Source organism: Amblyomma mixtum, chromosome 7, assembly GCF_055824585.1.
Source record: "Amblyomma mixtum isolate Tamu chromosome 7, ASM5582458v1, whole genome shotgun sequence".
NCBI classification, from domain to species: domain Eukaryota; kingdom Metazoa; phylum Arthropoda; class Arachnida; order Ixodida; family Ixodidae; genus Amblyomma; species Amblyomma mixtum.
This window is the reverse complement of record NC_143018.1, coordinates 25,443,453-25,456,832: the sequence shown is the minus strand read 5'-3', so window position 1 is coordinate 25,456,832 and position 13,380 is coordinate 25,443,453. Positions and strand designations below refer to the sequence as shown.

Sequence of the window (13,380 nt, the reverse complement as noted above, 5' to 3'; positions counted from 1 at the left end):
GAGAGTAAAAACACAACTTAGTCCCAGCACCAGTTTTCCCAGTTGGTGCTGGAGCAGCTTTTCTGCATGTGTTTTCGAACTTTGTTATTATTAGCAACGGAAATGCAGAGGACCCGGCAACAGGGAGGCAACATTCATTTTTGCGTAGCTAGAGGCTACGTTATACCTTGGGCATGTTGGTTAAACACAAATCAAAGTTTGGGGCTAAAATGGTCAGTGAGAAGTAAAACGAGAATCGATGATGATCTAGAATGATGCTGTTTTCGAGAGAAAGAGAGAGATTGAGAAAAAAAGACTATTTGAAACAAGTTGTTTAGTCTGGCAGTACTAACTTTACCGTTCTTGCCATTAGTGTGCCTTACATGTGTCGAATGAGAAAAGAGAGATATATGTGCTAACTCCTTATGTGGTCTGAGCAAGCCCTCCTACTTCTGGGGTTATAATGAAGGGTCAAGCCAGGCTTCAAGGAAGGGCTGTGCCAAGTTGTGAACACTGTCCTAGAGGATTTGGTTTTCGGATGGGGCAGGCCATGTAAGGTGTTCATGTGAACTGAAGAGACCGGGGCACATTTTCATTGCAATTCTATATGCGACAACCTGCCTAGACAGATTTTCTTGTGAGGTCTAAGAAGGAGGACCTCTTCCAGACCACTACTGTATCATATGTAACCTCTCTAGACAGTCAGGAGAGCGTTGATCTGAGCTCTGCGACCTGTGACGACAGGTGTTTGGCAAGTGCCAGTGCACTCACAACACAAAGGGCCTCAACTGTGAAAGCTGCGAGGACATGTACAACGACCAGCCGTGGAGACCGGCCAGTGAGAGGGACCCAAATCCGTGCAAACGTAAGACAGCTTTTGCCACTCCTCATTAAGCTGGTATTCCAGTAGCCAAGATAAACTGTGTTTTGTATAATGTACTGAGTCGTACGAGCATAATTTTTGTTTCACGTTTTCTATGAAATTTTCTTCTTCTACGAGACTTGCATATATTGCCTGGCTTGGCGTGAAACAAATCGAGGCCTGTCTTCTGCATTTATCACTTGACCCTCATCAAAAGCCAAAGCAACATTTTTATTCTTGCAGAAGGCATGTGTGGTATCCTGCACCCAAGAATACGATTTCAAAAAGGAAGCAGCATTAGAACCACGCTACAGTGCTGCTGATATATTTCTGAACTAATACTTCAGTAATTTATTTGTTCATTACTTGTCAGTCGCAGTCTTTTATTTGTTCATGACATGTCAGTCGTGTATCTTTTTTGCATTAATTGCAGGTGTATGGGTGTAGGAGTAAGTTGAAAAAGAAATAAAGGAAAAGAACTGTGAGGTGAAGGAAATGCCTACCTGTTTTGCACACTTTTTTTTTTTCTTGATTCATGGATATACTCTGTCAGAATCACAAAGCCAGTGCATTATTTTTTGTTTCATTGTACAACTTCATTATCTGTTCAACTGCATCAACATAATACCTCTCCCGAAATTAACTAGCATATATCGTTGTACCTTGTCTCAGAAGCTGCATGCAGTGTACCTTACCCACCCTTGGCAATTAGTGTTGTTAGTGTTCTACTGGTGTTTGAAATTCAAAGCAATTTGTGGACAGGCCTTGATTCACATTGCACTTTTGGAATAACCAAGCCTTTTGAAAATTTAACTACACACACACGCACACACGACCACACTGCATGCATCATGCATCGCTTTTTCTTTGCCATAATCATTATCGGCATCTAGACAATGAGCCACTGAGTACATGCTTAGGTGCTTTTGTGTGCCACATAGCCTTTTTCTTTTCCTTGAAAACCCTCAGCTTCTTTTTTGTTGAAAAAGGACTCTGCTCATGATTGGCGAACTCCTCTAGTTGATTTCAGTCATTTGAATTCGCCTCACAATTTAAAAAGAAGTAAAGGCATTCACTCACATCTCTACCGACTCCTAATGAGGAGTTCTGTGCAGTCATTAAGTTGTGTTTCCGTTTTCCCGGTCCCGTCACTGCAGCCTGCAACTGCAACGGACATGCCAGCAGGTGTCACTTCGATGCGGCGGTGTGGGAGCGTTCAGGCCGCGTCAGTGGCGGTGTCTGCGATGACTGCCAGGACAACACAATGGGGCTCAACTGTGAGCAGTGCATGCCCTTCTTCTTCAGGGACTCTCGACACAACATCACCGACCGTTACGCCTGCCAGCGTGAGTGCAGCCTTTCTGTCAGTGTCTGAGCTTATTAGATACTTCTGTTGCATGTTTATGCACAACTGCTACTGATGTGATAATATTTTGGATGGATCTGACATTCTAGAACTACAGGCGAATGCAACTTTTTCATACCAGAACAGGTTCTGGAAGAGAAAATGTGTAGTCATGGGCATATGCTTTTTAAACGGGCTAACAACTGAATTTTAGGGACTTTTTTTTTGGGGGGGGGGGGGGCCTTAACAACAAAAAGCTAAGTGTGTGAGGTGCTCTATTCCACAATGATTTTGTTAGAAACATTGCAAGAGAATTTTACCTAGAATTTTTTAATTGTTGAATGTGCCTGTTTTTATGTATGTTGATGCTGGAGACCATGCATGATCAGTCAGTGTGACAGTGATTGCACGCTAGTAAAGATGATGAACTCAGAACTTATTCTTAGCCGCCACTGAGTAATTAGCCAATTGTAATACAGCTTAATGTTCGTTTGAGTTTTCACACCCAAATCCGTTACGGCACAATGTCTTATTGGACCATGGTTGTCGCTTCAACCAAGAAATGTAAAAACTGTGGTGCCATCTATCTACAAAAGCTCAAAGCACATTGTTGGTGATTCGAAGGGAGCATTGCTTTTCATCAAAGGGAGCACTGGAGAGAACATGAACTAAAATAAAATGTGACAAACTCTTTTTGAAAGAAAGGAATACTGTGATGGACTTAACTTAGGAGATGCACTTAACAACATATGAGTAGCGTTTTACCAGGATGTAGTCACGTGGTGAGATTCACTGTTAATAGCAGGGTTTGACTGCAAGGTGTCGCTTCAGCTTGTTTTATGTGATTTTCAATGCCAAGTTAAAGTTCAAGAAACCTCGTTTCTTTGATATTACAGTGCTTGGCTTTCACACTATAAGGCAAGGTCTTCTCATTTCCAGCTTAATCTCATGATACGTTTTGGTCGTATTTAAGTGTTCTAGTAAAACTTTTCTGATTCTTTTGGTGACACTGGTCAGAATCACCAGTGATCTTGATTGTAGGCACTGAAACTCTGAAAAAAGCATAGGGGGCATAGCCTTACTACATAGGTCAAGGTCATGGAAATTTAAAGGGAGTCAACTGAGGAGCATTGAAACTGTAACATTTTCCAGTTAGACATTCCATTTTTCTGTCCTCTCCATTCCATGTATTAATTTTTTTTCCAGCATGTGACTGTGACCCTCGTGGCTCCTTGGACGAAGGTGTTTGTGACCCCCAGGATGACCCTGCTTCGGGGCTCGTTGCTGGTCATTGCCACTGCAAGAAGAATGTAGAATCTCGTCGTTGCGACCGCTGTAAAAAGAACTTCTTCAACTTCCAGGCAGCTAACCCCGATGGCTGCGAGCGTAAGAACTATTTTCTCACAAGCTTGACTTTTCTAGAACTTTTGTGATGCAGCCATGCTGAATTTGAAGTTGGATATTTTGAGTAGACTCTCAAGTTCCATCGTGTCTTTTGTGTTTCTGTGCTCGTGATTAGGCTATTATGGTCAGTTATTTTTTAAATTCCCTGCTCGTACAGTCTATTTGAAGCAACAGTATAATCATAAAAACAAACTTTACTAATGATCAAGCTATTGCTCCAGGCTGAGAGAAAAAAAAGCTAAACAATTACAAAAAGGAAACAAAATAGCAGGCCTTCTTGTTGCTGTGATAGCAGCAGAGAAGGTCATTCCCATCATTAACATTATATAAGGTGCAAGCACTAGTTCCCTCGACTCCACACAGAGGACGGCACAATTCCGTAGCATGGCGAACAATGCCGCTCCTCTGTGCTCCTCTTTTCTCCTTCATGTTACACCAATGACGCTGTGAAACCGGGAATCGTGCCGTTAACAGCTCTTGCTGTAAAAAAAAAACGAGGCCGGCTTGTTCATGTATTAATGCATAAAAAGTATACCATGTATCGTTGCTTAAAAGTTAAAATGGCGCATGTTTACATCCAGCATGCAGCTGCCATGACCTTGGAACAGTAGACAACGGATGCAACGTCTACACGGGCGAATGCACCTGCAAGCGCAACGTTATTGGCCGCGACTGCAACCAGTGTCTGGTGAGACAAGTTCAGCTGCTCATTTTTGCTGATGCGCTTAACTTATCTTTTTGGAGACAACTAGACACTTATTACGCAAGCGGGTCTTCGATCGTGGAGTTCTTGGCCTCTTGTCTGGCTTTAAGCATTTCAGTTGCCTTTTTTTTAGACTTATTGTTACTCTAGGCATTTTTTCAGCATTCTGTTTTGCAATGTAATAGCTGCCCAACTTCCTCATGAAATCATGCGAAAATGCATTCAAATGAGTACTGTACTTTAGCATGTTGCATAAAATAGAGCACAAACTTAATTCCGATGACAAAAATGTTTGTTTTGACATATAGTTGACCTCAAAATTACGTGACAAAATTATATTTGAGGCTTTTCCTTATTCACTATAGGAGTGCACGGTGTTGTAACCACCACGGTGTCATTTTTTGTGATTTGCCATTTCTTTGCAGGGCTAAGCAGTCCATGCACAAGCTTAATGTTGCATAAGTGAGCAAGATAAAAAGAAACATGTTACAGTTGAATCCCGGTACAACGAACGCCGCTTCAACGAAATTTCCGCCACAACGAAGTAATTTGTATGCCCCGTGAAACCCCCATAGGACTTAATGTATTAAAATTTCCTCAAAAACGAAGTACTTTGCGAGCACGTGTTCGCTTCTACGAATTTTTTTTGCGAATTTTCGCGGGTGAGTGGCCCCTCCGTCTTGTCTTTCTTCAGAAGTTCAGTGCTGAAGAGCGACTTTCCCGTTCCCGCCGTTAATTTTTTTTGCATCGCAGACTGTTGGGGGGGGGGGGGGGGGGGGGGTATGCGCACTCAATCGCACATCCTCCTCGCGCACACCCTCGTGTGCTTTTTTTTTTCCTCCAGATGCCCACGTGATTTTTGAAGTGACGTCACGCCCCGCTCATTGGCTCTTTGCTGGGCTTCTTCGATTGATGTAGCTCGCTGTCATGGTGCTCGCGGTTTCCTGTCAAGCACGAAAGCGCGTCATGATCACTTGCTAGCGGTGTTGGCTGGTAAGCGTTCGCGGCCTCCAAGCGAAGAGGGGCTCCTCGAAAGCGCGTGTAAAATGCGCCAGCGCACGCCATCTGCTAGCGTCTTCGGGCCGCGTCCTCCGTGGCCGCGTTGTCTGCTAGGCACCGAACGCGTTTCAGGCAGTCTGTGTGGACCGGTGGGCAGAGCCATCGGTGGGCGGAGCTTCGTGTCCTGTCGGAGAAAAAAAAAAAAAGGAAAACGCGAGAGTGCAGGAAGAAGCCCACTCCGCTTCACCATTTCTTCCTTTGTGTGTGCACCGTTTAGCGTGGTCTCGTCGCGTCTCTGCTCTGCTGAATTCCTAGGATGTCGCCGCCAGCGAAGAAGCGGAAATTTCTTTCGCTAGAGAAAAAGCGCGTATTATCGCCGAAGCAGAAAGCGGGAAGAAGTCGATTATTGCCGCAGATTTTGACATCGCGCCGAGTTCGTTATCAACGATACTGAAGAGCAAAGAAAACATCGGCAAGGCACTTGCGTCGGGCACTTCAGCTCAACACAAGAAGGTGACGCAGCCAACTGCGATATTAGCCTAGGGCGGCTTACAGCCGGCGGTTTGTCATCGCAGGGGTCTGTTGAACCCCGAGTAGCAGTATCAAGACGTTTCGTTGGAGCGCGCGTGAGCATTGACTTATATGCAACGCCAGGCCGGCGGCAGCAAGCCCGCGAGAGCGCCGTGGTAGCACGCAGCGGAGCAGATGCGATGAGGCCCGACGGCTCTCGAAACGATGTGGGGGAGGAGGCAAGTAGAGGAGGTGGTGAAAGAAGGAACGGAGAAGAGGAGGAGGAGAGGCGGCGTTGAGCGAGAAGAGGAGGAGGAGGAGAGGCGTCATTGAGCGAGAAGAGAGGAGGAGAGGCGGCGTTGGGCGAGGAGACATATGCAACGCCAGCCCGGGATCAGCCGGACTAGTCTGTAATTTCTCGACAACGAAATTCCGCGACAGCGAAATTTTTCGTACGCCCCGCCGATTTCGTTGTGGCGGGATTCAACTGTATTATTCTCTGTTCCTGCTTGGAATGACAACACTTCACTCCAGTTACGCAGAGATGGGTTGTGGTCTCAAAGAAAATGGCGTGAGCAAAAAATGTAGATTGACGCTACAGTATGTCGTTGATTGCTTCAGGTTTTGCCCTTGTGACCATGTCACAAGTTATCACATGACCAAATTTTTTTTAAGTCCAGCAGTAAATTTTTGGAGTCCACTTTGAGCTGGCAATCAGTGTTTACCTCGATAGGGTCCTGTATGGGCTAGTCATTGACAGTGTGAGAAAATGAAAATAAATGTGGTTATGAAGTTTGAAACGGGAATTTTGGAAACTGTGCTCATCTAGTGCACTCTTTCACTCCATTCCTTTCATCTGTCAGGCTTTAAGTTGCTGGGCCCATTTGGGTGTACTTCAGTTCCTCTAGTAAGATGGTTAAGCAGACAGCAAGCGCTATTTACTTGAGCTATCCCTTCTGCTTGAGGCACAAAAGAGGCAGTAAAGTTGTGAGCAATGTGGGAGGAAACAAACTTTTTGCACAAAGTTACAAATTTTCTGGTTATTTCTACACTATAGTTTAAGAGTGACTTTTGAATAATATATGCCGAGAGGAAAGTTAATGCTGAGGACATCATGCCTAGTCTGTGCCAGTTCAGAATTTGCTGCTTAAAAGCAGTGCGAGTGCTTGCTTCTACTTGAAGTTATTGATCACCAAGAACCATTTGTGCTTTCACGGTAGGATCGCATTTACAGATTCTACCTACTGCTTACCAAAGCTCTCTTAAATTTTACGAACTCAGAAAGCCTGTACTGTTCATTGTTTTGGTGGTCCCAGATGAAGTCTTTGACTTTAGCCTCGCTTCGGGTTTTGTAGTGTGCAGCTGTTTGTTTAAGCAGCAAGGTACTCCACTTCCTACCCTGCAGTGAGTAAAAAAAAAAAATTGTTTTTTTTTTTTTTTTTTACTAACTGCAGGGTAGGAAGTAGAGTACCTGTAGTGAGGTATAAAAAATATGTTTGATTTCTTTTTTTTTTACTTTCTTCCACTCTGGACAGCCTGAGTTCTGGGGACTGAGCCACGACGACGATGGATGCAAGCCGTGCGACTGTGACCCCGGTGGCGCTTATGAGAATAGCTGCGACGTGATTACGGGCCAGTGCCGATGCCGGCCTAGTGTCCAAGGCCGTCGCTGCGACCAGCCCGAGACTGGCTTCTTTGTTGGCAACCTCGACTTCATGGTCCATGAGGCTGAACTGGCCAAGGCTAGCCCGTGAGTACTTTCTTTTTTTGTATTAGAAATTTGATACAAACACAATGCTTTCGTACAACGTGACTGCGACCGAATGCACGATGAAGGGCGATGGACACCAGATTTCGTGCCTCTAATAACTGTACCACATGCTTCCTGGCAACACAGATATCACCTCCTGCCAGTGTTAATGCTAGGAGACATCCGAGACATGTTTCACTGACCTGTCAAAATGAAGTGGCCAGGTGTTGCGGATCATACCACAGTTAAGAGGGGAGCCCTGGTCTTAAAAAAAAAAAAAAATTATTAATGGAGTCACAGTTAAGAAATCTTCAGGGAAGGTGTATTTTTATGTGCCGATTCTAAATATGTCATTTAATTTCATGTAAAGCAATTCCTTGAGCACTTATGTAATTTTTATTCATGTATTTTGGGAAGAGCTTTGAAAAAAATTATTGCACGAAACTCGCTGAAATGTATGCCATTGGGTTCTCTTGACACAAAGGAATGCAATAAGGGTAAAATTGTCTTCCTACCTATCATAGAACTTAAGTTATAGGGTTTTGAAGTTGTCGCTTCTGAAATGAGAAGAAAAATATGTATTCCCGTTTCTGAAGTGGCAGCTTCAGTACCCCATAACTCGTTCTATGACAGCCAGGATGATAATTTTACCCTTATTGCATTCCTTGGTGCAAGAGAACCCAATGGCATACATTTCAGCGAGTTTCGTGCAATAAATTTTTTCAAAGCTCTTCCAAAATGCATGCATAAAAATTACATAAGTGCTCAAGGAATTGTTTTACTTGAAATTAAATGACATATTTAGAATCGGCACACAAAAATACATATTCCTGAAGATTTCTTACCTGTGACTCCATTAATAAAATTTTCTTTTCAAGACCAGGCTCCCCCCTTAAGATCACTGTGGCGTTTTTAGATCTTGTTTCTTATGGACTGCGTGGTTTGTGATGTCAAACAAAACAAACGTGAGATTTTGCTTTGCAGGACTGCCAAGTGCTGGTACGGGAACCCTACTCTGAGCGGGAATCATCCTGGACTGGACTGGGCTTCATGCAAGTCCACCAAGACTCTTATCTGGAGTTTGACGTTCCTGATATTCCTACCTCCATGGACTACCACATTGTCTTCCGTTACGAACCCAAGGTAAGTGAAATGGCACTATGTGCAGGGACATTTTGCTCGCAGTAAACCTTCTTGGATCAATCGGATACTCTCTGTTTTTGGTCGATTACACTACCCTACATTCTTTCTCTCTTAGACTTGGAAAGCTATCAAGGCAATCCAGGTGCTGCCAATTTCAAGTGCAGCACTGTTCCCGACTTATGGTTGTGATTTGGCCCATTCCTGTCATGATGTGCTTGTATCGTATTGCCAGTTGGTGGATAGCATGATGCCTCCCGCCTGCCTGGTATTAAAGCGCCCTTCATTAACAAGTACTTTACAGTGTGGTGGAGGTGCTGGGTACCACATTGAAGTCAGCTTCAACTTTGAGTATAAGACCCCCCCCCCCCCCCCCCCCAATTCGAGGCTCTTGCAGGCCAAAAAAAGTATTTCGCAAATGAGCATCTAAAGCAACGAAATGGCATACTACCATCCTGCCTTCTAGAGTCATATGCGGCCCGGCTGACTAGCCTGGAAACCGAACTGACAATGGTTGTGTAGCTCAGAAGTTCGGCGTGACGCACGCTCCAGGAGTTGCAAGAGGTTTGCTCTCATATGGTACTTACCGCTTTCTCACAGAAACGACCACCAGCGAAAATGAGTTTAGGTTAAGTGATGTGCAGTTCAAATTTTTTTTCGCTCTTGAAGGTAGCTAAAGCTATCTTCACCACCGGGCTTGCGACCGTTAGGAGAAGCCAGCTTTTCATTGATCAATGGGCAGAATGCGTGGTGAGTAAGTGCAGAGGAGAAGATTGCTGCGGATATGGAAAAGTGGTGCAGGTCATTGAGGAAGAGGAGGCAGTGAAAGAATTGAGTGGAGTAGGGAAAGGAAAGAAGGGCGAATGGGCTCAGCACTGGGCAGCTCAAAACACCAATCAGCGGCGCCTAGTGATGGTGACTGCTGCTGCATGGGAGGATGCGGACATTAACATATCGGAGGCTTTGCTCTCTTGATTGTGGCACGTGCATCTGAAGCATTGCCCTTTAAAATAATGTTGACATATCTATTGCTTGCATATTTTAGCATGGCTTCTGCATTCCTTGGGAGGGAGCACAGGCTATGGTTGGCTTCAACTGTTTGAGATTGCGTTATAACGATAGCAATATTGATTTTAAAGATCTCCTGCGGTCAATATCTCCCTCCTCATATTGTATTTGGGCGAATAAGGCAAATCAGCCTTTTTTCCATCATATTGTCATTCCAACTGATGTCTATAACAGGAGTTAGGTTAAAAGTGCATCGCTTGCTTCCAATCAGTCAGTCCTGAAGAAGGTGCTGAGTCAGCACCAAAACGTCGGTTCTCTCACAAGACTTTAATCGGAGTGCCACAGTTTTTTTGCCTCTAGTAACAAGAGTAGTATCAAAGCCTGAGAATATGACTGCTAACACACTTCCGCGAAACATGCTGAGATGTAATTTTTTATGAAATCGGGAGAAACTAGGTGTCTTAGTCATGTTAATAATCTTGGTAAAAGTGACCAGAACTGTTAAAAATATCCCTTGAATGCAAACATAGTGCTAGGTCAAGTGCAAGTTGTTAATGGCAGCATACATAATGCTATGACTGAACTATGAGACATAATATACCAGATTTAAGGAATGGAACTGAGTGGGAATTTAATTATTCACTTGTATACGAGGGGTCTGGAAGAAACATCCATCATAAAAAAAAAAGATCATACTCGCAGTTTTCTTCCTGTCTGTTTCTTCTTTCCGAGACAAGTCCCATAGCACTGATAATAATGTTTCATGCAAAATCAACGCAACTTCTCGATGGCCTTCGCATTAAGAGGGATGGAGTCATATACTTCAAGGCATGGCTGTTCACTTTCAGCTTCGCCAAGGCTGGGAAGAGGCTATTGTGACTGTGGACAGACCGGGACCAGTCGATCCCAATGGCCCCTGTGCCAATGCCATCCCTCAAGATGACCGCCAAGTCATCAGGTTCCCCGCAGGCAAGTTGATCTTTTCTGCACGGTAACTTTTGACGAGGAGGCAGCATTTCAGGAGTCCTAGGAACTGCTTTACATCTTTTGTGCCCTGTTCTCGACAGGTGACCGATACGTCGTCGTCGCTCCCCCTGTCTGCTTGGAAAGGGGCAAGCACTACAAGGTGCGAGTGACATTCAAGCAGTACGATCGTGAGGTTGACACGCCTTCGGCATCGATTTTAATCGACTCGGTAAGTCTGAAGCTTGGGAACTTAGTCATGTGGATCTGGAGGTGAGGGACATACCGATATGAAAAACCTGCGACGCTTTCCTGATAGAAGCTTATCAAATCGGATCAAATTCATTGCATCATGTTAGGGACCGTTACATAGGTTACATACAGAACAAGGTCCCCGAGTTGGTGAATATATCGGGACCTCCCGTAAATGGCAGATGATAAAAAATCAGTTTAAAGCAGCAAAGACAAATAATACAGTATAGTCAGATTTGGTTGCATTCTTAATATGTAGTGCTAGTGCCGCAGAACAGAGTGACAAAAATGTAGTTTAAGGGGGGACATGGGTCTTAGAGCATTTTTTTTTATTTACAGACCAAATGCAATGAAACTGCACAGACTTATTTGTCCACATGGACAAAAAACTGAAAACTGCTTCCAGCGTTGCATTCCTCACACATTGTAGTATCTACCCACACATTAAAATTAAATTTCTTGTGGCCCATTTCTTTTCTATTGTTTCAGCAGACAATAGCATGATATATATATAATATCTAAGGAACTAATTAGCCTAGAAATAAACATTGCATATTTGAAATCAGCAGAAAAAACTGAATAAGTCTGTGCAGTTTCATTGCATTTGGTCTGTAAATAAAAAAAATGATCTAAGACCCATGTCCCCCCTTAATCCCCGAAAGCAGTCAATTTTGTATTCAAATTCACAAACAGTGTGCACAGAAAATTAAAAACAAAAGAAAAAGAGCAGAAGGAAGCAGTGGAAAGCTTGTCAGACTAACAAGTTCACAAAAGCGCTGCTTCTGCGAACATTATTTGCTCCATTCAATAGTCCAATTGATTGTCAATAATGCATATTCCAAAGGGTCTGGAAATTTGTTTGTATTAAAAGGAGCTTTTCAAATGCTCTTGATGTTGACAGGAGCAAGCATCAGTTCGAACAACCGGATGTTCGAATTAGGCAAGTTCAGTATATCAAGGGTTTGCAGCACTACTATATAGAACTGAAGCCAGATATATCAAACTCGAAGGGGCTTTCGAAATAGTTAGATCTGTTGATAATTCGATGCATAGAAAAATGGCAATAGATAAGCTTATCTGTTACCTACAAGCAAAAATACATTGCACTCACGCTAGTGACGCACTTCTTGCAGTGACGTGCTGTCCGCCTGCGTGTCCGGCTGGGTGGCACCAACCTGCTTCGCATCGAAGCCGCAGTAGATAGCGCTTTAGAACCAGCAACTGCATATCATAAGATGTCTGATCCTGTTATGAGTACTCTATCAATGTAATTATAATCACATATTAAAATTAGGGTGCAGTTGGTTTCCGCAACGCCTCCGGCATCAAAGTGAGCGATTCACACCGGGCGAAGGCTGCAGCTGGGCTTTAGTTAGGTTGGTGTCACCTCATGGCAGCAACGCGGTGTGAAAAATGGATATGAGATCGAAGGCCACCATCAAGCACTTGGTATGACAGTGCTAGTGCTGACGGCAGGTGCTCAAGGCCGCCAACCCATGTCTGCGTGGAAAAAGTGGTCAGAGAGCTTCACTAGGAGAAGGGCATGGGTGCGGTACGCTGTTTGATATATCTAACTATCGGCGAAATTGTAGTTTTATGTACTGCATAACGTTCCTATATGCTTTTACAAAGGATTTTGAAGTCGATAACCTGTGTTTGATATAGCCAAGGATTCAAAACATCTGGGTACGACATATCCTGGCTTTACTGTATGAACATTGCCAAAACTGAGCAGCCATTTCTCTTCTCAGCAGCAGTATTCAGTATGTCAGTCATGTCTACATAGTGCGCTATACAATAGACTTGAAAAAAAGTTTGACCTCCGATTTGCTAATTGCAGCCCACCTGAACTGCCATGTCTCACAGTGTTTGAAATGCGTGTCTGATTTTCATCAGTGGATCTAACGCACATGGCCTGCTCTTGCAGATGGTGCTTATGCCCGACATAAATGCCATTCCATTCTTCCACGGAACGCCAGCAAATGAGTACAGAAGGGACGAATTCGAACGTTTCCGATGTGGCCAGGCATTTTACGCTGTCCGAAGAGGTGGCACTCTTCCCGATATTTGTAAGAAGTATCTCTACAGCATTGGCTTCTACGTCTTCCAAGGAGCTCAAGGTAAGCGAGCCAGTAATGTGTGCCACATTAGGCTCTTATTATGCTGAAGCTCTTTGCTAAGTGGAGTTGGCATAGACATGTGATGGCCTGAGTGTGCTGGTGTATTAGTTTTGGTTTGTCAGACCTATCCTACCTTCAGTGGTCATCAAGAGAGAGACTTTAATGAATAAAGGAGAGGTCTGTCTGGTTACGAGTGATCATCAAGGGTTTTGTAAAGTGTGATTATCATTTAGAGTGCAGTCACGAAATGGAAGTGGTTGACATTAGAAAGAAAACTGTTAGCATTGAATCTTATTCTGCTGAAATGTTTGCATAACTCTCAGTACAGTAGAATCTCAGTGATAT

General features: G+C 43.9%; 1 protein-coding gene across 1 annotated transcript in view; it reads left to right on the top strand.

Moving 5' to 3' along the window:
* Window positions 1–13,380, top strand: part of LanB1 (laminin subunit beta-1) — a 51,174-nt gene that overhangs the window by 16,532 nt on the left and 21,262 nt on the right. The window contains 9 exon segments of the mRNA XM_089552055.1: window positions 724–844; window positions 1,999–2,187; window positions 3,393–3,572; window positions 4,172–4,278; window positions 7,338–7,556; window positions 8,537–8,695; window positions 10,549–10,669; window positions 10,768–10,895; window positions 12,843–13,035. Of these exon segments, the coding sequence (XP_089408181.1) occupies window positions 724–844; window positions 1,999–2,187; window positions 3,393–3,572; window positions 4,172–4,278; window positions 7,338–7,556; window positions 8,537–8,695; window positions 10,549–10,669; window positions 10,768–10,895; window positions 12,843–13,035 (1,417 nt within the window).